Source organism: Gouania willdenowi, chromosome 20, assembly GCF_900634775.1.
Source record: "Gouania willdenowi chromosome 20, fGouWil2.1, whole genome shotgun sequence".
Lineage (NCBI taxonomy): Eukaryota > Metazoa > Chordata > Actinopteri > Blenniiformes > Gobiesocidae > Gouania > Gouania willdenowi.
The window spans coordinates 2,831,628-2,859,274 of record NC_041063.1 but is presented as its reverse complement, the minus strand read 5'-3'; the positions used below and the strand labels follow the sequence as shown (position 1 = coordinate 2,859,274).

Genomic DNA, 27,647 nt, shown 5'->3' with positions numbered 1-27,647 from the left:
TAAGACGTTTGCCAGGTGAATGAGGCCAAAAACAAGTGTTTAGAGGTGTTTCTGACCTGAAATAAGGTGGATTGTTGTCTGAGTTCTTGCAGATGTTGGACACATAAGGCACTGGAAAAGATTTCCAAGAATACAGAACAATCAGTAAGTCAATGGTGAAGTTTTTTTTAAGTCAAATTACCACAATAATTAATCAGGAACAGTTCCAAGTGCTTCTCCTTATCACATTAATGAAGTTGAAGAATAGCAGATCAGTGCTGGTCTTGACTGGTCTTGATTTAAAGTTTCGAGTCCAGCCAGTCAGAGACCAAGACAAGACCAAGACTTTCAAAATGTGGTCTTGAGACCAGTCTTGAGTATGACAACACTAGCTGTTATGAATAACTATGTTAAGTGACTAATGAAAGAAGTAAAGAAAAGGTTTTATTTGCCTTTTTTAAGGCCTGTGTAGCACACTCTGAGTGCACCGTCCACCTTGGACATTGTATCCATTTTTGACCTTCTCAGGGACTGAAAGCCCCTTCACTGCCACGTTCTGCCATCTTCCTGAAACAACATCAGCATTGGTCTACGATCTTGCAAAAACTTCACTGTTGCATTCCTCATGAAACCTCAAAAACATGCCAATTCCTTGTCTTCATAAATCACCTCAGAATGTTCTCCCAGTGCAAAAAACTGATAAGAATTATAGCTGCCCTTTCTTTGCCAAGTACATCTTTATGTGAGACTTTAACCCCAGAATCATTCTATGGGTCAATCCAAAGGAGGTCAGAGTGTTTTTCTTGTTTCAGTCCGTTTGATTTCACAGTAGGACTTGCTAAGGAAGCAGTTTTATTACTTCCAGCAGTCACAGAAGATGTTTAAAGTGGTGCTTGGTGCAGAAGCAAAGAACACAGGGTGTGAATTTGTCTAAATGTGAAGGTGTTTGTAGATTAGGCCTTAAAAACTATGTTGTCCACCACTATTTACCAGATTCATTCTTCACATTTTATTCCACTTGTACGGTAGGTAAGTAGGTGTTAGGTGGGTAGCAGCAGTCAAAAAGCTTCTTTCTCTGGAAAACTTGTCTTCTGAACCCACTGAGTGAACTTATTGTACAATCGCCTGAGCAAAAGAAGGCTGCTAAAGAAATCTGCCTGCAGAAATGAATTTCCAATAGTTCTTGTTGAAATTGGAGTGCCTGTCTAGAGCATTGAGCATGTGAGGAATCTGCAGGAGTAAATCAGACAATCTCAGTCTGTCCACATACTGCGTAGTGAAATGGAAACACTTTGCATAGGCTCATCAAAAATGGGTTTAATGAACACATGGATGCCATTCTTCTCAAATCAGTCTAATATGGCTGCTTGGTAACGCTAACCAAAACACAGAAAATGGGCCACAAAAAGTAGAATGCAAGAAACAGAGAAAGAAGATGCAGCCATTGGAACTGAAGCGAGCTCTACCAAAAAAAAAAAGCTCCATAATTCATACTTAACTGGTAATTATGTGCCAAACTCGAGGCAATTTCAAGGGGGGGCAATTCCAGCCTTTGAGAGCATCTAATCCATTGTGTAAATTACTAATTCATATAAAGATATCTCAGCTCTCTGAATACACACATTTAATGAAACACAATATTTGCCAGTGCACATCGTTTTCCCATCTTTACATAACTTGACAGGTTTACTTTTTAGTCTGTAATTGTTGAAAGAACAAACTTTTTTTCAAAACCCTGCAATTTACCTCAAGTTATTCCACAAAATTTCCAAAAAAAAAAAAAAGTTGATCCAGAATCAAGGAAATTTCAGTGAGAAACTGCAGTGATTGATGTCTATCACTTATTGTGTGGGTATTGTTGACTTTACATATACACGTACACCGATAACTCCCCACATTATATCCATTATGTCTCCAGAAATCACAATGTGGTGTTTTGAATTGGCTTGAATCATTATTTTTCCCATCTTACCGGTTTAAACTAATCAACTTTAAAAAGAACTTGTTCACGTGGAATTGTCAGAAAGCAACAAAAGAAAGGAGCTGTGTGATGATGACCTACCTGTTTTTGTGTTATGGTGCATGTTAATGGGGTTGAATATAATTTTCTGTATCCAATACTGTTGTTTTTCAACGTAGCTCAATGTGAAACCTAATATTAGTCATTGTTATTGTGTTACCTAGAATAAGGAGGGAGCCACACATGTCAATACTCAATATTCCATATTCCACAGCCTCCCACACAGCATTCCCACAGGGAAAGTGATAGAAAGTCCAGATGAGCGTTTTTCAAATATGATTCTTTAGTGCACATCTGTACTGATGTTTTAATGACCCTGAGGTGGATTTAAAATGTTTGTACTTTTTATTGTTGAATTAAACACTGCACGTGACTAAATCTGAATAACACTGAAACCTTTCACCTTGATCCTACTGTAGTTACAATAACATTTTTATTCCTCCCTGAGGATACATATATGTTACAGCTGCACAGAGACAGGAGGTTGAAAACAGATAAAAAACTGTATGAATCAAGTCAAACTCCACGAACTCTGCAGGTGACGGTGTAAATAACTGCACACTAGTGTGTGCATTCAGAGTCACTTATATCATAGGAGTAAATATTTGTAGGAAAGCAATCCTCAGGTGTGACCTAGCTGACGTTATATGTGAGCATGTGTGTACGCTCACATACAAGAACATCCAGTCCGTACATATTCATATTTATAGTGAACAAAGCACGGTGAATCATTGGTGTCAAGTCCTGCAGTTTAAACACACACACACACACACACACACACACACGACAATGACTCAGACTTTATGAAATAGGTGGACCTTTTTGAAAACTCTGCTCTGTGGATTTTTAGTCTCTTACATGAGCCTTTCTTCAATTTCTGTGGCGTCTTATATTTGAAATATGTAAAAAATAATAATAGTTTTCTTTGTTAAGATGCTTTAATGGTTTACGTCTTTGGACTCTCATGACTAAAGTACGATGTAATGATGTGATGATTGTAGTATTTATTTTTATTTTTTTGCTTTATTTCAATCATTACGGGAAATATTCAAACCCAGGAAAACCCAGTTTGGAAGAGCCTCTAATAATTCTGTACGTGCTCATAAATCAGTGATTTTCATCCTTGGGGTCATGAATTAAAATGGGGTTGCCTGAATTATCTAATAATTAATATAATATATAATATTATTGTTTTTCAAATTAACACATCACACACAATAAATATAAATTAACTGTATTCTGTACTTAAACTTTCTCAAATATAAATGCAGTATATTCTCTGTATTTGTAACGTGCTTTAATAAAAAGGTTGTTAACCACTGCCATAAATATTTCTACCATTTTAATTTTATCCTCTGCCCCATTTTCTTAATGATGTTGTACTTGAACTCCAGTATTATCTTCAATGTAAATGTTTTTTAAGTTTGTACGCAGTGCTTGCTAATGTTTTATTTTTTTTAAACTACAGTAGATGTTTTTAACCCAGCCTTTAAAAGCAAAGGAAATGTGTTGGCTTTGCTCCTTTAACAGACTCTACCTGGTTTGTTGTCTTCTAGGACCTTCAGGTGTGGGCTTAAACGAGCTGAAGAGGAAGCTGTTGATTTGTGACCCTCAGCACTTCGGTGTCACCATCCCTCGTAAGTGCTTAGTCTGATTCACGCTCACTGTTTTTCTCAGCTTTAGCTCAATGTCATTCATCAGTGAAGTGATGTTTCCATCTCAATACTTGTGTATGCTAGTTTATTGTTAGAATTGGGTCACAGTATTTCAATTCCATTGATTTTTATATATTTTAATTAGGACTGGTTCTTAGACCCAGGAGTCAGAATTGCTGATAATGATAATTTTTTCATCATATTTTTGAACGTATTTATTAAACTGTCAGTCAACCACTGGCTGGAACATTATCGCAAAAGTTTGAACATGTTGAGCTTAGTTATCCAACAACTGTCTCTACAAATACATTCCTCTCTTTATTATACAGACTTAGAGAGTCAGGTGGAGATTCCATAATACACTTTGATAAGTACAGTAGACTGTACCGTTGATTTGCTTTATTATGTTTTATTTTAAACACATTCTTGCTCAGAAGTAAAAAAAAAAAAGAAAGTCTATAAACTGACGCAAATACATATTTTTTTTAGATTTAATTAATTTTCTTGCTCATTTGATAAAAAACATCATGTGCTCATGTAAATGGGATCATTTGAGCGTGTAAATACATATCCATGGATATAGTACAGCTGTTGTTCTCAGCTGATATTGACTACACATTAGAGATGATCAATATTAGCTTTTTATTAATACCTAACATAATAATCTGTCCAACGCTTCATTTGTGATGATATTAACCTATACTGACATATGCATAGACCCCATATATGTATAGACACACACACACACACACACAGAATTAACACCTTAAATATCATTTATGCCATCCAAGAAAACTAATTCCACTTAAGTTATGAATATTTATTTTTAACATGTTTCAAACAACAGCCTATCTGTTTTTTAATATTGTTAGAAAAAACAATACCAAAGTCAACCAATATAACATTATATGGCAAATATTGGTTGACAGTATTGGTGGGTTTTATCTCTTCTATACACACTTTGACATGGTGATGCTTCAGTAGTCCACTCACTTGCATGTTCACCTAAAAACAGAGATTGACTCACACACACACACACACACACACACACACACGTTTAAATAGAGGTATCACACACAGCGACTGTCAGGAAATATTTACACACTTCGTGTACGACTCACAGCTTTTTACAGTCAGCCTGACAAGCCCCAAACCAGCAGAGGAAACTCTTTTCCTACCACTGAAAACATGCCACTCCACTGCTTCACAAACTGGCACAGCTATACACTACCTCAGCTTATTTATCTCTTTTTTTTCTTTTTCATACAAAAACCCAATAATAACTCGTCTTAATCCTGACCAACATTCAGCCCTGCGGTCAATGACTGGCTCTTCGCTATGCCAGCTTTTTTCGGACTTTAGTCATGGTGAAATGTCTCATGATTAGCATATTGTGACAAATACATCTATTAGATTTGTAGATTTAATTTAGAAAGAGCTGATTTTAAATGGACATATCCTTTGGGACTGAGTAATAGGAAATGTCAGGATACCTGATCACTAAGTAGCAGAACGGATGTGTCCCAGTCTAAATCTGACACTTTCTATCAAAATCCTATCGGTGGTTTTTCACAAGTCTGTTAATTGTTGTCAAATGTGACCTCTAAAGCCCTATTTCAACCCGGCCAAAACAGACAGAGCTGTGTAGACGACACATGCCACTAGTGCTGGCTCCCTGAGAGGGAAAAAGTCTGTCGTCTCACTCACGTCTGATGCTGCCAATAGACACATGGATGTATTTAACACTTGATGGTGGACTGGATGAAGCCCGAACGCATACAAACCTTTTTGGTTGATTTGTGAAGCTGTAGAGACCACCAGCTTGTGGCCCAGGTCTGTGTTTTCCTGCTCGTCGCAGTAAAATACAAACCAGCCATAAGTAATGCCATTAGCCGTCTGTGTTCGGGAGGTGTATGTGCATTTGTGTCTAAGGAGGTTAACTTGTTGATTCTCTTCCAAGCTTACAGACATTTTCCATAAATTGCAACAGATTCAAATTCCTTTTTTGCACTGTAATTATTTTATGCTCTACGAAAAGTGGCCAAAATTATAGGATTAACAAGTTTGCTGGCTGCCTAAACAAGTGGCATTCTGTGCAGATCACGCTGGTCTAGATGGCTCATACAAAGGAAAAGGTACACAGTGCTGACGAATCTGATATCTGAGAGGGCAGTGTAGCCGGGGTGTGTTTAGGAGGAGGTGATAAAACTTTAATAGTTTGTCTTGGAGCTGTTCAGAGTGTTTGAGGGGGCGCTACATCTCGCCTTCGACCTCTTGAAGCACGAGTCAATCAACCTGACCGCACTCAAATCCACGGCCGCCCCCCTGCTCACGTTCCATCCACGTGCCGCCCACCACACCCAATTTACATCAATCCCTTCTGGTTTATGGCCAAGTAAAAAGCAGCAACTTGATGCTAATGAGAGCTCCCAAACTCAATTACCTTTCAGCTGTGAGAGTTGATGGCTAATGCTTCAGCTCCAGCTTCTGCAAACCCTGCAGTCACATTACAACAGACACATTTAATATGACACAGTAAATGTCTGCTGAATGTCGAGTTCACGTCAGAGTCTGGGGCTACAGGTTGTGTATTTTTATGGCACAATTACACAATGTCATATACAAGGGTTGGCATAGGCCTGTGTTGCAGCCTTCCAGCGTGGGTAATAAGGAGCTAAGTTCACATGGTTTCTGCCCCAACAGTGAGTCAGACAGTCTGGGCTTGAAGCAGTCACTCTCCCTTTCTGTCTCTGTGTCAGACACCAGTCGAGCAAAGAAGAACCAGGAGACGGACGGCGTGGAGTACCACTTCATTTCCAAACACCTCTTTGAGACGGACATCCACAACAACAAGTAGGAAAAGCCTGAGCAGCCACGAGCACAAGAAAACATGCTTGGTCATTTATCTGTTTGCACAAACATCAATCATGAGAATGTGATATTTTGAAAGTAGCACTTCATTAACATTTTATTTATATCATCTATTGATAATTGTAGTTCTTTGCGTTGAACTTATTTCAAAACAAATGTTTGTAAGTCTCATACAAAGTCATTAAGCACCACAGGTTTCTGAGTTCTTTGGTCTGATTTTTATCCTTGTGATGCACTGGTGACCTGTTGAAGGTGAACTCACACCTTAGCTTTAGTGTCCCAAGACCATCCATTGGATAGACAATTACATAAGAACAATGAATGGACATCTTGTTTAAGGGACTATATCCTTTTATTCATAATTAAGTAGTCAATCCTGGATTACTCAGGGTACAGCCTGGACTATGTGCTGGTCTATTGCAAAGCTATCAAATGGTAATCAGTCCAGGGTTGGGGTCAATTACATTGTTCAATTACAATTACGTCTTCAATTCTCCATGTTAAATTACAACTCAAATTATGATTACAATGACCGGTATGTTTTCCAATTAAAATTACAATTATTATTTTGCCCCTGAAAGAAAATTACAATTATCTTCTTAATAACTAATGTAATTCAGTTGATCACAATTATTGAGTCTTTAATAAATAAGCCTATAAAACTTAACCTTCCTCTTGCGTTAGCTTTCTGTTAGCATCTCTTATGATAACTGGTTGGTTTTGACCCATGTCTTAAATCAGATGTAAAATACACTTAAAAATATTATAATTAATATCATTTTTTTTCTCATCTCTTTGTTACCTTGTTAGGCTTCATGAAAATGTTGGAACTCACATTTTTGGTTTGCTTAGTGGTTAGCACGTCCACCTCACAGCAAGAAAGTCCTGGGTTCAAGCCCCCAGGTGGACACTTGGGTCCTTTCTGTGTGGAGTTTGCATGTTCTCCTCGTGCTGTGTGGGTTTCCTTCGGGTTTTCCCCACAATCCAAAAACATGACTTTGAGGTTGATTGGAGACTCTAAACTGCCTGTAGCAGTGAGTGTGAGTGTGAGTGGTTGTTTGTCTGTGTGTTGCCCTGTGATGGACTGACGCTCGGTCCGGGGTGTACCCCCACCTAACGCCCATTGAGAGCAGGAAATGGGCACCGGCAGAGCCCCGCGCCCCTGAAATAGGACAGAGCGGGTCAGAAAATGGATGGATGGATGGGTGTCTGAACCTTTTTACTGTCAGTATACTCCTAGATTTATTTATACTAGTACAGTGCCCGTCAGAAGTATGCATTCATGTGGGAGCTTAAGTAGAGTTAATTATGGCCAAATGAGTGTGTGTTTGAAGGTTGGATGTAAAGGAGGCGTACATACTCTGTATTCTGTAGTGTTATGAAGGGGTTTATTTGCCGGTGCTAAATGTGGGTGCAATTTTGGAGTCATTATGTGCATTTGTGTATCTTTCTGTTGTGTTTTTGTGCATTTTTATTAAATAAATGTTTGTTGTTTTTTTCATTGTAGTGTGAATTGTAGTGTGATTCTGTTGTCATTTTGTGTAATTTTTTTTTGTAAATATTTAGTTTTGTGTATTTTGAGCCATTTTCATATTTTTGTTGTATTTTTCTGTAATGTATGTTTTTTGGAGTTGTGTATTTTTTTTTTCTTCTTTCAATTGTTTTTGGTTGCCATTATAGAGTGATTCTAGAGTCGTTTTGTGTACTTTTTGTATAAATATTGTTTAATTTTTTGTTTTATTTTACTCATTTAGTATATTTTTATTATAAATAAATAAATAACGTGTGTGTGTGTTCCGTGAAATGTTTGAGACGCTGATAATCAAATTCCATAGACATTGTAGCGCCAATCAGAAAAACAACAAAACTGCGCAAAACAAAACGTAAAGCTCCAAACTAGAATGAGTCAGTAAATTAAAGTATTATCTACAATTCGCTGTCTTTTTTAATAAACAAAAATCATTGTTTTCCTTTGAACGAAGTGGTCAGAGCTGAACTTCCATGCGCGGCACCACAGAGAATCTGCAGTTTTCCAGATGGAGTATTGAACAGGTTGAGTTCAATACCGACAATAGTGAAACAGCGCGTTATTGAACAACTACACAGACAGTTATATGGTTTAAACAATGGGAAACAAAGACTCACCAGTGGCTGACTGTTTCAAATGATCTATTCAGAGAGCTCCCGTTTTTTAGACGCTAACAATAGCATGGCAGGCACAGAGATGGAGACGAAAAAGGAAGTGTTCTCTTTTTTTTTTTTTTTTTGAGGAAGTGGACTCCGTGACCCTCGACTTAAAAGGAAGTTTGGGATCACAGGAATCATTTTAAATAACCATGAAATATTAACTGATATGACTTTTTCTTTTTTTTAAACCCAAACAAACTGCGACACAGTGACGTCATGAACCCGGAACCGGAAGTAGCGCGCTCAATACCACTCTCATTATTGTGAGGGCCGTAATCTTAAAATTAACGTTTGGATGTTTTGCTCCACCAAATTACTCCAAAATAACAGGTTCACACACTTGGGGTATTTGGAACCCATTGACTAAGTTTCATGTCGAACTCGTACCGCGTTAGGGAGATCTTCGCTCTGCACACACAGCCGGGTGAATACACGTAGCCGGGTTAAGTATATCCTGAATTGACTTTAGAATGAATTGGTTTTCAAGTTGTTAAGCTCATGATAATGAATGATTCCCCTCTGATGAGTATGGAGTGCGTGAGCTGACCTGAAGCACCGGGTGCTGCATTCAGGAACACAGAAGGTGCAATACATAGAGGGAGGCCTGTGCTGCAGGGTCAAACATGCAGAGAAAGGAAGGGGGAGGTCTGTATATTTTGGCCGTGTTGCGGCTGTAGGTCGAGTCATGCGATGTTTTTCAGGAAATCAGAGGCGTCAGTGACAGGCCTGTGATGTGGCGTGTGTCCATGCTGAAATTACAAGGTAGCAAAGTCATGACAGAGAGGGATGAATGTGTGTGCGCTGCGCCTCATTTCTTGCAGCAGAAACAATGCACCGGGTTGGTGTATGTGCGTGAGTGCAGGAATGAAAGGCTTTCTACATTTGGCATTTAGAGCCACAACAACAAGTGTTTAAGTTAAAACCACCGTCCCAAGGGAAACCCCGCAGTATGTCAAAGGGCAACTCGCCCCATAGTTGCTGAAGCTAAACTGTTGCCATGCTAGATATACCATCGACCTCAAAACAGTGCTTCACATGCTCCTGCACATATTATAGTAGCAAAGTTAGTGGTGAGAGTTCTAAGACTTCCCAAGTAACCGCTCTTACACGATCGGTTATTATAGAACTTCCTTTGTACATGGCGTCAGTCACAGGAAAGCAACGGCACTGAGCAGACGGCAATCAAACCACACAGTCCCATTAGTGCCACATTTTTTCCACTTTGCAACTCTTCCTTTTTTTCCTCCTTGTTTCTAACTAAAAATACTCCCAGTGGCTGATTAGTATTAGTGAGAGAAGATTATTTGGTGGAAAAGTGTTGTTTGCTTGCATCAATGAAGTTGGAGCTCAACGTCCCCACAGATTAAAAAGCAATGGAGGTTTTTTGGCACAGACAGCTGCTTTTTTTGGGTCCTTCTGGAACAAACAGGTGTTTCTGATCGAGCGCAGCAGCCTAGGAGATTATATAAAAACACGCTGGGCCAACACGTCTGGTTTTTAAGTTCTTCTGAAGAATGCTATCTTCAGATCTGTCAGCGGTTGAAAGAGTAATCTCGCTGTCTCGGAGGATTCGTTTGGTTTTCATACATCACTTTTTCTGAGGAGCGCGCTCACAAAGACTCTGACAAGTTACTCACAAGGGAGCCTCTCTGTTTCTCTATATTTCAAAACCTAATTACAAATACTAAGCAACCTCTTATCTCCACTCTCAGGTTCATTGAATATGGCGAGTACAAAGGGAACTTCTACGGAACAAGTCTGGACTCGATACGCTCTGTCCTCTCCAAGAACAAAGTTTGCCTATTGGACATTCAGCCTCATGTGAGTGACAGTTCTTCTCCTTGCATCCAATACTTTCTAACCTTATATATTTCTATGTTTCGTTTCGTCCTATCAGAACGAGATCTCCCTCTTCACTTTAATCCCAAAGGCCTTGGCTGTTTGCTTACTTACCCAAACAGTTTAAATAAGCAATTACTGCTAATTTAATCTATTTGAAGGTTTCCTTTTTGGCTTATGTGTCTCGGGTTGTGGCAGAGCGACTCTACTTAAATGGTCAGCAGGACTTGCTTATCCAGGGCTGGGCCCATATTGTCCAGCTTCTCGGTCCACCAGCTCCGCACTAGTTTTTTTTTTTTTTTAGCCGATAATGACGCACAAGCCCAGATACATCATTATATGCTGTAAATTAGCCTGGCAGTTTATCAAGCCAGCCTAGCAAGAACAGATCGAGGACAAGTCTGTGGAAGCTCATGCTTGTGTGTGTGTGTCAGCATTTCATTTTTCTTTCTTTTTTTTTGTTTTCACTTTTTTGGCTTGAATTTTGAAGGTCCGTAAGTCATTCCACAGACCTCCTCTATGACACTATCCTCCAACAGGGCTCATGCATCAGATCAGTGACAGTGTCAAAGTGTGGTATTGCTCTCCTGCTGACTACTGAGTGACTGATGAAAGCTACGACGAATGCCTCCCAGCAGGTCGTCTGCCGACCCGCCTTTTGGGTTTTTATCTCTATTCCTATCGGTTGTGGCTTTGGACGCACTGCCTATTAGCACAGTAAGGAGCCCCGATTGCAGTGTCAGATGCAGAGAGGACCTGACGCCACCGCTAACCAATGCTGACCTCCCTGCTACCCATTTGGAGTAACTTGCTTTTGTCTCTAAGAAGAACACTTGAGAAGAGTAGACAGATGTTGACAGATCATATCACCCAATGATCTTCATGCAATGTGGAGGCTGGGTGGTTGTTTCTTTTATCCACCCATCCATTAACCAAAACTCTTTTAGCTGCTGCCCTTTTTGTAACCCATCATCACAACACATGACCTCTTAGTTAAAGAGTGATCGTGCCCTTTCACATTATTTGCCTCCAAACCAAGTAACAGCTTGAGGCCAGAGGCCTTTTAGGGTTTAACTTTATAATGTTGGAAGCTGTAATCAAGAATGGATGAGTGGATCTGTTTGCATTCCGAAGTGTCTGCACGCGAAAGGTTAGACTTTGTGTCCTTCGTGGGAAACACCTTTCATGGCAGCTATATGTGAGGCTGTGCACTGTAGGTGGACAGTTTAGGTGAAGTTGAGAATTATTTGAAGAATAATTTATGGGATGACACACTGAGATGAACTGATATTTTATTTCCCAATCCTAATCTCTAATGCTAATCTCACAGTGATGACCTCGAATATTTTTGGTAAAGTTACACAATGCACACGTGGTATCGCTACAGGTGTAAACTCCCTTATGTTTTTGACTTTTATGAACAAAACTGAACAGGTAACTTCTCTATATCTGCTCTCTAAATTTTTACTTGAATTACTTTGTGTTGTCTTTTTTTTTGCCCCGTCTTTAACAATTTTAATTTCTTTACCATCTGTTCTCCATTCAGACAATCAAACACCTGCGGACAGCAGAGTTCAAACCTTTCGTTGTGTTTGTGAAGCCCCCAACAGTGGAGAGATTAAAGGAGACCAGAAAGAATGCCAAAATCATTCCTGGCAAAGATGAAAAAGGAAGTGCCAAACCGTTCATGGTAAGTGATGTAAAAGGAAGAAACCCTCCATCACTCTTTGATCTCAAGCATTGTGGGTGAGCCTTGTTCTGAGGAATTGCTCGAAAAATGAAAATCAAGGAGAAAACAAATCCATCTATTTGGATAGTTTGGTGTCAAAATATGAGGAACACTTGAAACATTCTTCATGATACTTTTTGTGAAGTATGTGATGACTACATCTGGCATACAGCATGAATGTAAGATGAGGTATGGAGCGTTTCTGCTTAATTAATACTCTTTTCTGAAATTTTTTTGTAGAGACAAATTTCAGTTGTTACAGTAAATATTGGCCTGGTGAGCAATTAGAACCAAAACCTGCATAAATAGGTTTAACAGCCAAAATGTGCTCAGTAACAGAAGAAGGTTTCACTTGTGTAATTTTTCCAACTTTTTTTTCCAATAAAACATATAAGGTAAAACAACATGTATACAGTATATCATGTGTAGTAAAGCTGATCTAAAGTTTTCAGATCCACATAAGAGAAGATAAATTCCACTGGCAGGAAACGTCTCTTTGTTTTGTGGTTTAATCACTAAGATGTTTTTGGAAAGATTGTATCGTCAGTCTTGGTCCCACACCAGGCAATGGATGACCGAAAATGAAAATAAACTATAGAAATAAATCTATTCAGGGGGCACTAAATACAATTAAAATTGGATCCTTTAAAATGCGTGTTTGTGCATTTTTGCACGGTAAAGACAGCAAAGCGGAGCCTTGTTGTTGTAGCAGCGCCTCTGCCATGTGATTGGCTAAAACAAATCATGGTGGACAGGCGCTTTGCCCAATCAGCGTCAAGCATTCTGCTCATGTCCCTCCCTGGCCTGACACAGACCCAGATCGATCTGGAAAACTGGAGTTAAAGGGAGGGCTACACATGAATCTGGCTCTTGCCAGGTTAACGTGGATTCAGAGATAAGAGATAGGCGTACTTGAGCCAAAAAAGTTTGAGAACCACAGGCTTTAGCAACTGGACTTGAAAGTTTTGCTTCAAGTATTTCATCTCTTATCAAAGAAGCTTCTTCAGTTATAAACAGACTAGTTGGAGTTAATTACGGTAGTCTTAAAGAACATATGGTGTGGCTCGTTGGCAGATTACAGGGTCCTGGTATTGGTCCACTCAGGTAGCTGACGGTGTTAAGGCTGTGTTTGGTCAAGCTGTGTTTGGAGCAGACCCATGTTTTCTTGCAATTGAGGTTTTCCAAATAGATTGATCTAATATGTGTGAATGGTGGTCGGGATTAGCAGCTTTGGAAGAGAGTTTAATGACCCTTTCTAAGGAACACGGTCATTACAGGAAAAATAACAGGATGTTAATGATAAGGTTTGATTTGAGTTTGTTTTTTGTTTTTTTTAAACACGACGCATGTCCTTGTTATTCTGGAAATGTTAAACATTGATTAGAAATAACAAACCCACTATTTGAATTGTGTGTGTACGTGAAAAAAAGAGAAAGTGATGAGGTCATCCCTTATACACACCTTCATCCTGGCCTAGTGGGGGCCACAGATGAAACCAATTAGTGTGTGCTGTGAAGTTGACGGCTACGTTGGGATTTGTGAAGGCGGTGATGGCTTTCCCAGTACCGCCAGGCCTGAGGTGCTCTCGCTCGCGTGTTGTGCTCAGCAGGCAGCGCTAAGGCCAAGATCCCTGCTAAGCTACACGCACCCACAGTGTCCGAGGGGATAACGGAAGGTGAGAAACGTAACAAGCAATCAAAGCTGTCAAAGAGAGGGAGAGTGACGGCTAAAATAGGCTGTAGAAAGTAAAGTTGGATCTATCTGTGAAAACACGCTGAGACTAAGAAACGTCATGCACGTTCTGTGGGATTTTTTTTCCAAACTTATTTGAAGCATCAAACCAATAGTGAGATACACATATTGTTCATCAGATAATGTTACAGATAATCTGTAAACATGCTCTTATTTAGGAGGTTTATACTCGTAGAGACAGGGTGAGAGGTCTTTTAAAGCTTCATTTGACTGACAACAATGGATTTGCCAGTGTGCAGCAGTGAGCTTTCTGACAACTGAACAAGCCTTTGGACCCACACCAAGCTGAACCCCTCGGGAACCCTAAAATATTCAACAATCAGAGCCAGAAAAGCCTCAACGTTGTCCGACGTTTGAAAATTTGAATGCCAAAAATATCCAGTAGTTGTTGGATATTTGATTTAATGGCAAAACCTGAAAAATAATAACACAGTAATTACCAAAATAAAACTCTCAAAAGAAGTGTGGCAAACTGGGCTTGCACAACAAATTCCAAACAGGGATCATAAAGTATCAAATCTAACTAAGACGCTAAGGAGTCAAATGTTTTCTTCGGGTGGAATTGGGCAGAGAAACCAAATTACCAGCCATTCCTTTGTTTGAAGAGCACTAAACTCAAAGTACTGACTAAAAAGGCATTTTTTAATGTTACAATGTTATGAGAACAATAGGGCAGTTTTATTACTGAAGGAGACTAAATAAAACATACTTGTTAGCAAAGGTTCTCAGCAGCCAATGTCATGGAAAACTCTTGACTCCATAAGTGAAAATCCAGAAACAATGTCTGAGTTATTTATAATAATATTGTTGCACCAGTTGCCAAACAATCATTGTCTACCGTATTTTCTCAACACACGTATATAAGTCGCTTTTCACAAAATGTACGATAGTCATGGAAAAATCACAGATAAACACAGGTTTACTGTATTGTGGTGAGAATCTACAAATCGCCTGCTCCTCTTTACTGCTGCACATCTGCATATTAGTGGATTTACATGTTTTAACCATTGTTTTTTTACTGTTAATGGGCTGGGGAAATCTTTATGTAAACGGGCACTACGGTTTCACTGGTTGTCATCCACTCACTGCTGTAGAAAAGCCAATATGCATTCATAGAGAGAAGCATTTCATATTTTTACCCACTAGATGGTGCTGCTGGCTGAAAAGCCATAGTTATACCACTCGAGAATATGTAACACCCTCCTTTAATTGTAAAGGACCAAAACTGTGACTAATCTGGATTTTCCATTAAAGTTTTTTGCAAATTAAAAGCGATATTTCTAAATGTTGACAAAGTATAATTGCGCTTTGAACGTGTTTCCATTATAGGTTGTTTTGGAGCCTCGTACCTCCTGTAAAATCTCATCACGCAAGACTTTGCTGCTGGAAGATGGACGCTCCAAACCTCCTTATAACACTCCACATTCCTTTGTTATATAATGCTAATAAATGTCTCATTCTCCTCTTTGGTCCACACGTACACATGTTTTCACAGAGAGAAGTGGTCATGTGACCAGGTATGTCTCGTTCTGTGAAGTGTAATTGCAAAAAAAGTGTTTCAATTGTGCTTTTGTGATACATTTCAATATTGAAACATTGTAAAAACCGCCTCATTGAAGCGTAAAAATATTTTTAGCGACATTTGAGTATTTTTTTTAAATTCAGGTGTTTCCGTTACAAGTGTTAGTTGCGCTTCTTATCTACACTCGGCCACCTGGAATGCATGTCATTGAAAACTCATTCAGTGGCTCATCATATGTAAAGTTACAGTATATTAAAAAGTGCTTCATTTCAAATGCAAAGTGACCAACACAGGTTTTCTTTCATTACGCTAGTTAAATAAAAGGCAGTGGATATCCATACGGTTGCCGTATCAATATACCGACATTCTGTACGTACGCAGCGCCACTATTTGGCCAGTTTAGGTCACATGACTAAAACTAAACTGAACCCTAACCCTAAGATGCTACGTACGTGTACTTTGGTAACTGTACTAATATCACCGGGGGTTGTCCGTACGGCAACCGTACAAATAAACACTTTCTAAAAAAATCAAGTCAATACTTCTTAGTGAGTTAAGATGTTCCCTTAGTTTGCTAGAACACTAGATCTAAACCCTCTGATCCATGTGGCCATTATTTTTATGTCAAATTAGTTTTGTCAATGAACATCAACTCCAGTCCAGTTACCTGCAAATGTTGATTAGTTTTCAAAAAATGAGGAGCAAAACATCATGTTATAAATACTTTTATATAGAATATTTTACTGACACTACACTTTAAGTTAAATATTCCAACATGTATTCTTTCAACTTTATAGCTACAGCCATAGGAAGAAAGAGGGATTTGTTCGGGGCCCTACAAGCCCCTAATCTTTTTCTTAAGGGGGGCGTGACAGGAAACCCCAGGCATAGATATTGACTGCTTTGTTTTAAGCACCAACTGTAGCCATCTCAGATGTCTGCAAGCTGGACACTAAGTGTAACGGCTCACGAACACTGACAGGATGCTTTTGCCATTAAAATCCCTGAAAGAGAAGCTGTTGCAGGACGAGTCGTGTTGCAGACACGGTCTGCTTTAATGATAAAGGCCGAAGAACAGGCGTCGCATTGTTTGAGCTGAAGAGGCTCCTATGGGCTTTGTTGTTTGAAATAAAGACATTTCTGAGTGGTTTCCTAAAAACTTACAAAGGCCAAAAGACACGAGATGATATTTCACCAGTCCATACTAAGACTAGATCACCTGCAACCCACTTTAAACACAGGGTGAAATGTTACCACTAATAGGAATAGTAAATAGAAAGTGTCTTTACCTTGAAATGCAGATACAGTATGGGCGACTGGCGGCCCAGGGGCCACATGCAGCCCCATCAGACTAATTGTGTGCGACCCAAATGCTAATGCACAGAATTACTTCAAAATACATAAAAACATATACAAAATGTTTACAAAAAACAAAATATAAAAATACACCCAAATAACTAAAACACACACACGCACACATGGGCGCCACAGTGGCTTAGTTGATTTTAGATCTGGGTTCAAGCCCCGGCTTCCTCCCACAATCCAAAAACATGACTGATAGGTTGATTGGAGTCTGTAGGAGTGAATGTGAGTGATTATGTGTTGCCCTGCGATGGACTGGTGCCCTGTCTTGGGTGTAACTCCACTTAACGTCCATTGAGAGTAGAGGATAGGCACTGGCAGACCCCTGTGACCCTGAAATCAGGAACAAGCGTGTCAGAAAATGGACAAAATGGACACACACACACAAACCTTTCGTCTTTTCTGTATTAATGATCAGATTGGTTGATTTTCTAAATGCTGACATGAATGTAGTTTTTTGTTCCAAAAAGTTTTCGTGCTGCTTGACACAAACAAATATAGTTTCCTGCATCACGTAAAATGCGGGGAAATTGTGTTGCTACGCATTAAAAAGTTAATCAAAGTCCATTTTGTGTCACAAACATTATGAGTGTGAGTCGTGCATTCTGAACACAGACAAAAGTCAGTTTTAACATTTTAATATCATAATAAATGGAGCTTTGGGTTGCATTGGGTTTTTATTGGTTGATAAAGCACTTTTCATTAATGAGACGTTGATATACAATTACCTCATCCACCCCAATATCTGCACACAGAGCATTAAAAATGACACATGGAACATAAATAGATGAATACTGTATAATCAATAAATACTACACCACAGACAAACCAGTGATATTGATGAATTAAACAGAGCAAGTCTGAACTAAGTCAATGAACTCATTGTATTTCCACTATGGAAAATGTGTTTTTGTTATATACGGAGCTATTTTATGCACAAATTGAAAAGGACGGTAGGTTTACGTTAAACTCCATTTTCAGTGGAAACCCAAACTAGCAGATTGCATGTTTTATTTGTTTAGTGAAACCAGCATTGCAAAATTGCTGCCAAAAAAGGGAGTAAAAATGAAATCAAGCAATCATATGGCAGTAAGAATAATTGGGTCTTTGGAGCTTTGAAAGTGGCATCAACTGATCCAGCGTTACTCTGTTGGACGCCAGACCAAGTTCACTTCTCTCCAACTTTCCATTTATCATTTCCATCTTCATTACGCTGATCTGTCTGCCCTTTTTCTTTCATTTCAAAGCAATCACATTGTTTACTTGTTTTGGATTGTTTCTCTGCAGCTTAAATCCATGTGAGTAATGTTGGTTTACCTGAAATGGCCCTAATGAGAGGCACACAGTGATGGATGTGAAAACACAAGGAATTCAAGTGCAATCCTTCATTGACTTTTCTGTAAATCCTGATCCAACAATGAAAGTTTTACTAACTGTAAACATCTAAACCTGAGCATGCTGCTTTTATACTTACGACCACTTTTTCTAAAATGGGGGTACGTGTACCCCTGGGAGTACTACAGGGGGAACTTGAGAGAGAGAAATTGGAAAATGACCAAACGAAAGTTTGGTCATTTACTATAAATATGTGGATTTATCGTATTTATTTTTATTTAAAAATGATAATCATCAAAATGATGATGATGAAATAATCTTAGTCAGAAAATGAACTTTAAATACAAGGATCAGTCTTTGTCCCACAACTATAGAAATAAATATACTGTTTCATTCTATTTATTTACAATGGGAGTCTTTAAAATGTATGTTATCATTCGTTCATTCCATAATTATGCTTTATAGTTGTTTTTTTATGGTATTCTGACCAAAATGTTGTAGTCTAACAAAGGGAGGTACTTGGATTTAGAAATAAGCGAAAGGGGGTACCGGTACTTGAGTCACAAAAGATAGAGAACCACTACTTTAGACCAGTGGATCCCAACCTTTCTTGTCTTGTGTACCCCTTTAGCCTTTTTGTCATACCATGAGTACCCCCTCACTCATACGTGTTCATGATTCGCCAAAAGTAAAACATAACACAACTGAATATTTAATGCAAGTCATTTTATTTCATCTTCATAAATTTAACAATTAATATTCAGGCATTATCTTCTTATTTAACTCAAACTTAAAAAATAAGTCATAGAGCACATGTACCATTTTATTGACGGACTTTTGAATTGACTGAGAATGTTTTTTTATTTTATTTGGAAATAAATTCTTACATTTTCCACATATCTTCTGCAATGTGCTCACGTACCCCTAGGGGTGCACGTACCCCTGGTTGGGAAACACTGCTTTAGACGATAGTGTCAGACTGTATTGGTTTGTGTTTGTTAGGTACAGTACATACATGGCATACTTAGTAACAGACTGTCACAGTAAGTGAGTATATTTTATCCATAATAAAGCAGAAAACCAGCATAAACTTTCATAAGTGAGTCCTGGCCCAAAGGGGCTTCCATTAGGAATCTGAACCTTTAAATGCAAACACACACCAGACACATCAGAAACAGAATCAGCTTTATTCTCTCATTACACGTTACAGAGCAACGAAATTTCATTTCAATTTCATCCTGTCCAAAGAAACATGAAAAGACAATCACATATACAGTAACATAGGAGAAATGAGTCGCCATGGGCAACACCCCATATTTAGATGAAAAGTGGAACAACAGGAGGAGAGTAGAGGGGAAAAGGCAGGTTTTTAACTGACTTCCCTATTAGAGAGGACAGTATAAAACTAGGAAAAAACCTCCTCTGCATACGTGTATGTACATGCACCAAAAGCAAAACACGGTCACACAGAAACTCACAACAGAAACTCAAGAACATAGCACGTGGGCAGGGGGTGGGGGATTGGTCGGGGGGGGGGGGGGGGGGGGGGGAGAGAGGTTAAGAGGGTCGAGGGGTCAGGGAGGAGAAAGAAAGGATTGCCAGCCGCTGGGAGGGCGCACGCATGCAACCTTTTGTGGGCGCTTCACACGCTCCCTTGTAGTTTGCGGGGAGGGAGGGAGGTGTGTGGGGGAAGCCAATGATGATAAGCACATTTTCGGTAGCATTGAGTCTTTGGTCTCAAGCAGTAAAATCCAATAATGGTTCCTCAAACTGCAAGCCGAGCACTCAGCCTCTCCAACTGACCGTCTGAGTTGTTTAAGTTTCTGCATGAACAAACAGTTGTGTGTATTTATAATTGTATGTTTAGCTAATGGTTTCTCTATAACACCATATCTGACCAGAAATCTAAAGAGGAGTATTCCCAGGATGACTCTGGGGCTGCATGAATGCCTCTTTGAGCATCTGTTCCACTGACAGGAGAAAGCCTCAGAGGCTTTACTTTAATGCACCTCAGTTAACAGCACGTCTTATACAGGACGGCTGATTACAATGTGAGTTTTGAAGTGATGCACATGTTGATCAGTTCATGGGTCTGTGTCATTGCATGTTATGCAGAGTGGGTTCATAACAGCTACATTCTACAGGTTAAACCTAACTCCTAATTACAAAGTCCTTTGCAACATGCGATCTAAGGTTACGTTCAGACTGCAGGTAAATGTCCCATATTTGACTTGTATTCGGCCTGTTAAAGACAGTTTGAACAGCACAAACCTAACTTTTACAAATCTGACCCAGTTCACTTTTATTTGTGCTCTTAAATCTAATACTTTGTAATGCGACTTTTGTCTGAACGGCCCAGTCGCAATCATCCGACCTTTATATCATTTAATTGCGATAAACACCACAATTCTGCATCCCAGAGGGGGTGCAGGGGACAAAACAGCCATGGCGGAGAACGAAATTGACATTGTGTATATTAGTTCATATTCAAACTGATTGAAGTCACATTTATTATGTGATATGGCTAACTTATGCCCATTGTTCCAGGTGTAGCATAGACTATTGATGACCCCTTACCGTCGCACTGTTCTGGCCATTCCAGTCCAGTTGGTCCCTTGTTGTTTCACTTCTACCTCAGTGTCTCGCCTCCAGCTGTTGCGAGGTCGGCCTCTCTTTCTCTTTTCCTGTGGGTTCCAGGTCAAAGCTTGGCGTGTGGCGCTGGCTTGCTCAGGGTGTGTCCGATCCAGCCTCTCTGCCACTGTTTCCTTTCATGCTCGCTCACACACATTTTCATTTCGGATCTTATCTTTTTTTGTAGATACGCCTCAAACAGGTGTTGAAGATTGTCTGAATTGTTTTTTTTGCATAGTCTGTGATGTCTTCATGTCTCGCCTCCATAGAGCAGATATGACTTCACATTGGAGTTGAAGATGCACAGCTTGGTTCTCATGCTGATTCCTCCAGATGTTTTTGAGCATTTGGATATAAAAGAGCACAAAAAGTAACGTAACCTAAGATCATCATATCTATCTAAACTATGTGCTGCTTGCATGGCCAAAGAACATTACAATGCAGACTGGGTCTAACCAGTGTCTGGATTAAACCACATTATTTTAGTTTAGGAGCAGCACCACTTAAACCCAAGTGACCAATCAGTGACGTTCAAACATTGCAGGTTTGACTCAACAAGTGTGTTGGTTTATCTTACAGTCCCTCCCAAAAGAAACACAAAGGATTAACAAAATATTAGGTGACCAAATGTGCAGCAATCAACATGCCATCAACTTCCCCATGTAATTGTATCTTTAATATGAATTATACTGTATCTACAAAGGTGTATTTCAGTAAAAATGAATAAAAACTAGTAACAACTGTTAAAGCTACTTAACCAGATAACTAACATTTTTAAAACTGTACCACTATGTCATCTAAAAGTTGTTCTCATAAATCCTCTGACAGGGATTTACTCAAGAACACATATCGAAGGTAGAAATTGCAGCTCCACCAATAACAATGGGTTTGTTGTCAAATGGCCATGTGACACGAACGTCCTGAAAAGTTTCGATCAATGCATTGTGGGATTTGGAGTCTTGTTAGAAGAATGGGAAGATGGCGCCAAAGTGTTTTTTACTTCATTCTTACTGTGATTTATTGTTTCTTTGCCAGACAAGGCAGTGATTTCAGCTGCATTCCGTTTTTTCCTGGAAGCCACAATATCTACTTCTGGTTTTGTTTTGGTTTTCAATCAGTGAAAAAGGTCACATGGGCAGTGTTTTGATCTCATGTTGGCATCAGTGGTTTTGGATGAGAACAACTTTTGGGTGACATACTGGTACAGTTCACAGTTTAATTCATGTTTTTAAGCAGCTTTAAGCTAGAAAGTTTACCATGGCTGGAATGGGGTTTAATCCAATATGATATTAAGTTTCTCCTTAAACCACCGTTATGTGCAAATGGATTGTGTATTAGCGCAAACTAAAAAAAAACAAGCCTTGGTAATTCATTACAATCTGGCTAAGGACAACACAAATGAAAGGTAACCCAAGTCATGTTTAATATACTATTATAAACATAAGATACACAGAGCAAAGCCAATCCAATATTATTGAATATGTGCTCTGCTTGTGAAGGTCATGACCTTAACAATGCACACTGAGTGTCCCACCTAAAGTACTTTTGGTGTATAAAACATTAGCAGTTCTGTCTAAAAAACTGAAATAGATATCAAGCTGGCAAGTAAAACATTGTCACATTTTAGTTCAGTGGAAAAGATTGAACAGTGAATGAATCCCTTTCATAAGCCAAGTGTAAGTGACTTTTATTTAAGCTCTTTAACAGGCATAAGGATCCTATGGATCCTTGGGTACTTGGCATTGTGATGTTTAAAGTTCTTTAGTAATGAATCCTTCTGATCAAACTTCTGACCCACGATCTGAATGTGAACCTCGGATGTTGTCCATCTGTTTGAAACTGTCCAAGCATTGCCTCCACACCTCTACAGTAGGACATCTATAATAGAGAAACCACAGTGTGCCTTGTTTTCAGCTCCATTCATGGACTCTGGCAGATAAAACACTGTTTCACACACCCTGAGCTTAGCTTTTTCACAGGCTGTCATTTTCTCACAAAGCATGGCAAATTCATGCTGAATATATTGTATGTCTTACATGTCTGCCTTGTGTAAACTATAGTTATGTTTTGTCCGGAACTTATTTTGAGGAGATCTTGTTTTCTTTTTGAATTGGACAACCGTGGGTATTCAACAGAGGAAATAATGAAAATTCTTTGTGGTCTGCTCTTTGTGAGGAGGTTGAGTCCATGGTCTGGGGCCGAGGTTCATATGTGGTAACCATTTGTTGGGCAGGTTATAATGGGCTGCTATGAGTTTATTTGTGTGTCCAGTGCTGTGTAATTAGCACCAGAGTTTTATCTCCTTCTTGTTTACTAAGGTCAAGAAGCTTCTTTTAACACTTCTTCTGTTGTCTTTCTAACAACTGCTCTCTTTTTTCCTCTGATTCGCAGGATGAGGACTTTGAGGAGATGGTGAGCACGGCACAGATAATGGAGGCCCAGTATGGTCACCTGTTTGAGAAGGTTATAGTAAACGATGACCTGTCTGCCGCCTTCGCTGAGCTGTGGTCGGCGTTAAAAAAGCTGGAGACAGAAACACATTGGGTCCCAGTCAGCTGGACTCATTCCTGAGACTGTTACAAAAAAAGGAAGCACTTTGACAAAATGATGCTGTTTCATCTTTTTTTTTTTCTATCTGCTGTTCTGTGACTGGTGTTGGGAAGAATAACTGGAATTAAAGACTGTGCCAGGCTGCTGCGTCACCTTACCTGAGTTAAAAGTCAGCTTTTAACCAGGATCAGCTCGGATTTAAATTCCAGCTGCAGTCAAGATGAAGAGCTCTAGTTCTGAACAGATCTGACAGGTTTGCTCTTGGAGGCAAGCCTTGGACATTAGTTTTGGTCTCTGTCTGGGTCACACCACTATGTAGTTTGGGTCCAAATTAGAATGTGGAAGGAGCCCAAACAAGTCCAGCCAGCACATGAGTAATCCTGCCCAACAGGAGGCTTTTGTTGTGTTTTTGGAACATTAGACTGTTAAAAACCATAAGGACTGGCATACCTGTGCTACACGCTACATCTGTTAAACAACACAACATACAAGAGGAAAAGCCTCCAGTGCGTGCTTTTAACTTCAGGTAATCTTTCAACAAAAGGGCAAAAGGTGTCATTTATTTCAAAGAAACTAATATATTTTGGAGCATCGACTGGTTTTAAAAAAGCTTTTTATACACAATGTTGTCATTGAAGAGTAACCTGATCCCACCTGTTGCCACTCTTCATGTGAACGTGCCCAGTTTACCAGCTTTACCATGAAAACTGTTGGCTTTAAGAAAATGTTCACAATTGTGTTTCTGTTTGGGTGGAGTCTGTATTTTTATTCACATAAAACGGGCTTCAGCGAGGCTGCTAATAGTGGCTCCATCTCACTCTTCCAGGGTTTATAAACCAAAGTAGCCTCTGTGAAATTTATGAGCAACAGGAGTTTATTGCTAATTTATGTTGGCCATTCCTATTCTTTTACCTTCTTTTTATGCCATACTTTTTTTCCTCTTAGAATTTGTAGCTGTGAAACATTTACATCAGCAATATCATTCATTCATGTCTGAAGTTTACCAGTTTTGTATGTAAAGTTTGAGTTAGCATAAAGGCAGAACCCTAAAAGTAACATTACTCTGCCAACTGTAAATGCAATCTGGTTTACCAATGTATTCTGGAAAAACTTAGTCTATGCAAAATGTCTCAAGAGCCTTAGTTTCTTTATTTTAGGTTACAATGTAATATGTTGCTTTGTATGAAATGACTAAATAAAGCCCTACATTGAGTAAAAGGTAGACCCCATTAAAAAAGTCAAGTGTGATACTTATATAGATAAATGTATGTAATACATTAATATTATTATTTTAAACTGGAAACCATTAAGAAGCAAATACGAAGATAAAACAAAATCTCACCAACCAGCAACATTTTGGCTACGCTTAAAATTAGCACAGTTGAGAAAAAGTATCTGTAAATATCTGTCCATATTTTCCTACAACACATTAGTGTTGTAGGTTATATAACCCAACAAATAAAGGTGAGAAAGGAAGCATTTAGCAACTCATGCTAAAAAGTAAACCACACGTGTGCAACATAGCATGTGCTACACATTAAAATGTATAATTTAGTTGATTCCTCTCCTTTCTCTAACAGTAAGATTATAATTTATTTTAATTTAGTGATAAATAAGCACAGGTAGGTGTGTCTGGCAGATAATACTACAGTAGATACTACTCTGTTTATTGTGTTTCCAGTCTTGCTGTTAAGCTAGGCTAGGCTAGGCTAGGTTAACCATCTTCTACTTCTAGCTACACAGTTAACAAACCCAAAAAGGCACATATATGAACTGTTCTAAGTTTTATGTATTTTTTCATTAGGTTGCTATAGGGGTATTTATTACTCAGATATAAAATAACTTTACCATCCTTTACTTGTTTTCATCTGTTATTTTTTCACTAATGTTAAATGTCTTTGTTTCTTTGTTCACTTCTTTGTATCAGGCCATCAGGTTGGCTTGAATCAGTCGTGTACAGTGTCATGAGATTATTTGTTTAGCTTTAAATTAGATGCTGTTTTATGAATTTGCGTATATTCTTGATAACTGCTGCATTTTATATTTAAAAAAGAAATCTAACTAAACACTTATTCAAGCTTTTTTTACAGGTTTTTTTCTGGTATGGAAATGAATCTTTAAAAAAACACTCACCAAAACAACAACTGTTGTTCGTGGGATGATTTTAATGTAATTTACATTTCCTGAGGTCATTTTTGGAAACACTTCTTGAGTAAACATGTCCAATGGATTTATGAGTTTTTATTGGATCAATCATCTTGAGAGAATATGAAATAAAGATAAATAGACACTTTGCTTCTCTGAAGTTAAAATGGTCAATTGTCAATGTCAATTTTTTAAAGCTAGAATGTTCCAACTACAAAATGTTTCAAATTCATTGGTTTACTCTTTTAAAGGTTTTAAATCAGTTTTACCATCTGATTCCTCACCCTAATATCTTTCCACCCAACCTTCTTAATGTCTTGTTTCATGTTGTTGCACTGTATGTTTAAAACTCACATCAGTAATGTTTTGTCTGTATTTTTCTCTCAATTAAATTGATCAACTACCATTTACAGTATATACTGTGTAATCTTCCAATGACTTGTTCTTATTAGTCTGATAACGACACATTTCTTGTGTTTATTCATTCATCCGATAAGATGATTTTAATTGATGAATACCTGATAACATTGAGTTCCTTTACAGTCTTGAAGAAGGAAAGCACATTGATCGTATTTCAAGGAGAGAAATATAGGAGCTATATTTGCACTAATAGGTACTTGTATTAGTACAAATCTGAGTACTGGTTCTGAAGCAGCATTATGTTTAGGTTCTGCTTCCTACAAACTGACCATAGGAAGATACTACGCACAAAGCTACATAGAACAGATATTTGTTAATGAGTGAAAGCTGTAATGTACTCATCTACAGTAATTGATGTAAATGATCATTGAGGTGTTGAAGATTTGTTGGATCAGGACTTTAGACCCTGAATCTGCCATGAACCCCTTGGAACTGCAGAGCCCAATTAAACTCCAGCTTCCTGCCACAGCTGTGCACCAAATTACTAAATCAGCTGTCATTGGCCCTTTGAAAATGGTTCAGTGAACTGGTGCTAAAGGGCTCGAGGGATGTGAAGCCTCTACTGGAAGATTCGGCAGGACTCTAGTTGATGTCGATCCAAAGGAATCCCCTCTGACTTGAATCGGGTCGCCTGACCTTAGCACCCCCTCCTCTCATGCTCACTTTAATAGTTATGAGGAGCAGGTGCGGAGGAAGGTGAGGTTAAGGTTTTGGTCGAGAGAATTTTCCTTGGGCCATATCAACAGAAATTCTCCTGATCTACATCACTTTGTGAAGTAAGAGACCCTGTGCATCGTGATATGTTATGCCCACAACTGCTGAATGAGCAGACCTTTCCCTTTCCAAAGCGACCAGACTCTATGATACATGTTCAACACAGGACAAAATGCCACCCTGAGTTCTGCGGGCGACTCCGCTGGCTGTGGTAACACTTACACATGGACTGCCACGGACTTTCCGGAGGTCTTAAGTGAGTGTGAATTGAACCCATTTCCTCTGACATTGTTATACCAGAGGCAGAAAGTTCTCTGGATGATTTTACCAAAAGTTTTCTGTGTGAGAAGGTTCTCTCATTCAGGGAACTAATGAAGCTGTCCTTGTTTCACTTGTAAAGTTCTATGCAAACACCCTGAAACTTGTGCCATTTGTCAACTCATGTCTTTGGCAGTAGTTTTGTCCTTGTGTTTATTTGACTTGAAGCATAAAGCTGTTGGCACTAACGACTGAAATGCCTTTTTTTCACTAACAATGTGCCTGAGACTCTTTGTCTTCTTAAGTAGTGACAGACGACTAGTTTTGCCTTTTAACTTTTTGGACATTTTGATATTTTGAGTATGTACAGTATTCTCTGACAGTCCAAAAAACTTCATGTTACTTTAACCAAAGTTTTCGGCTGTGTTCGAAATTGCATACTAACATACTAATACTAAGTTTGATGTCAAAATTAGTATGTAGTGTGGGCACATTAGTCATACTCCGCCCCATGATGCATTGCGAACGGAATGTATAATGGTCCAGGGACCAGCTTCAATCTAAAAGTCAAACAACCCCTTTTCAAAACAAAAGCATCTCTTCTTGTCTTCTATTAGTTTTTTTTTTTTTTTTTTTTATTGCTTTTGTAAATACAGCTCTTGTTTCACCAGAAGTTTT

The 27,647-nt window shown here is 38.8% G+C and overlaps 1 protein-coding gene across 2 annotated transcripts in view; it reads left to right on the top strand.

Annotated features, from left to right (window-relative positions):
• mpp7a (MAGUK p55 scaffold protein 7a) overlaps nucleotides 1-25,987 on the top strand; it is a 235,382-nt gene extending 209,395 nt beyond the window's left edge. For both annotated transcript variants that reach the window (XM_028434276.1, XM_028434274.1), the window contains exons 13-17: nucleotides 3,556-3,636; nucleotides 6,414-6,507; nucleotides 10,425-10,533; nucleotides 12,098-12,241; nucleotides 23,274-25,987. In XM_028434276.1, coding sequence (XP_028290077.1) covers nucleotides 3,556-3,636; nucleotides 6,414-6,507; nucleotides 10,425-10,533; nucleotides 12,098-12,241; nucleotides 23,274-23,453 — 608 coding nt within the window. In that variant the 3' untranslated portion in view covers nucleotides 23,454-25,987. The remainder of the gene's footprint in view (nucleotides 1-3,555; nucleotides 3,637-6,413; nucleotides 6,508-10,424; nucleotides 10,534-12,097; nucleotides 12,242-23,273) is intronic.
• The last annotated feature ends 1,660 nt before the right edge of the window (nucleotides 25,988-27,647 follow it).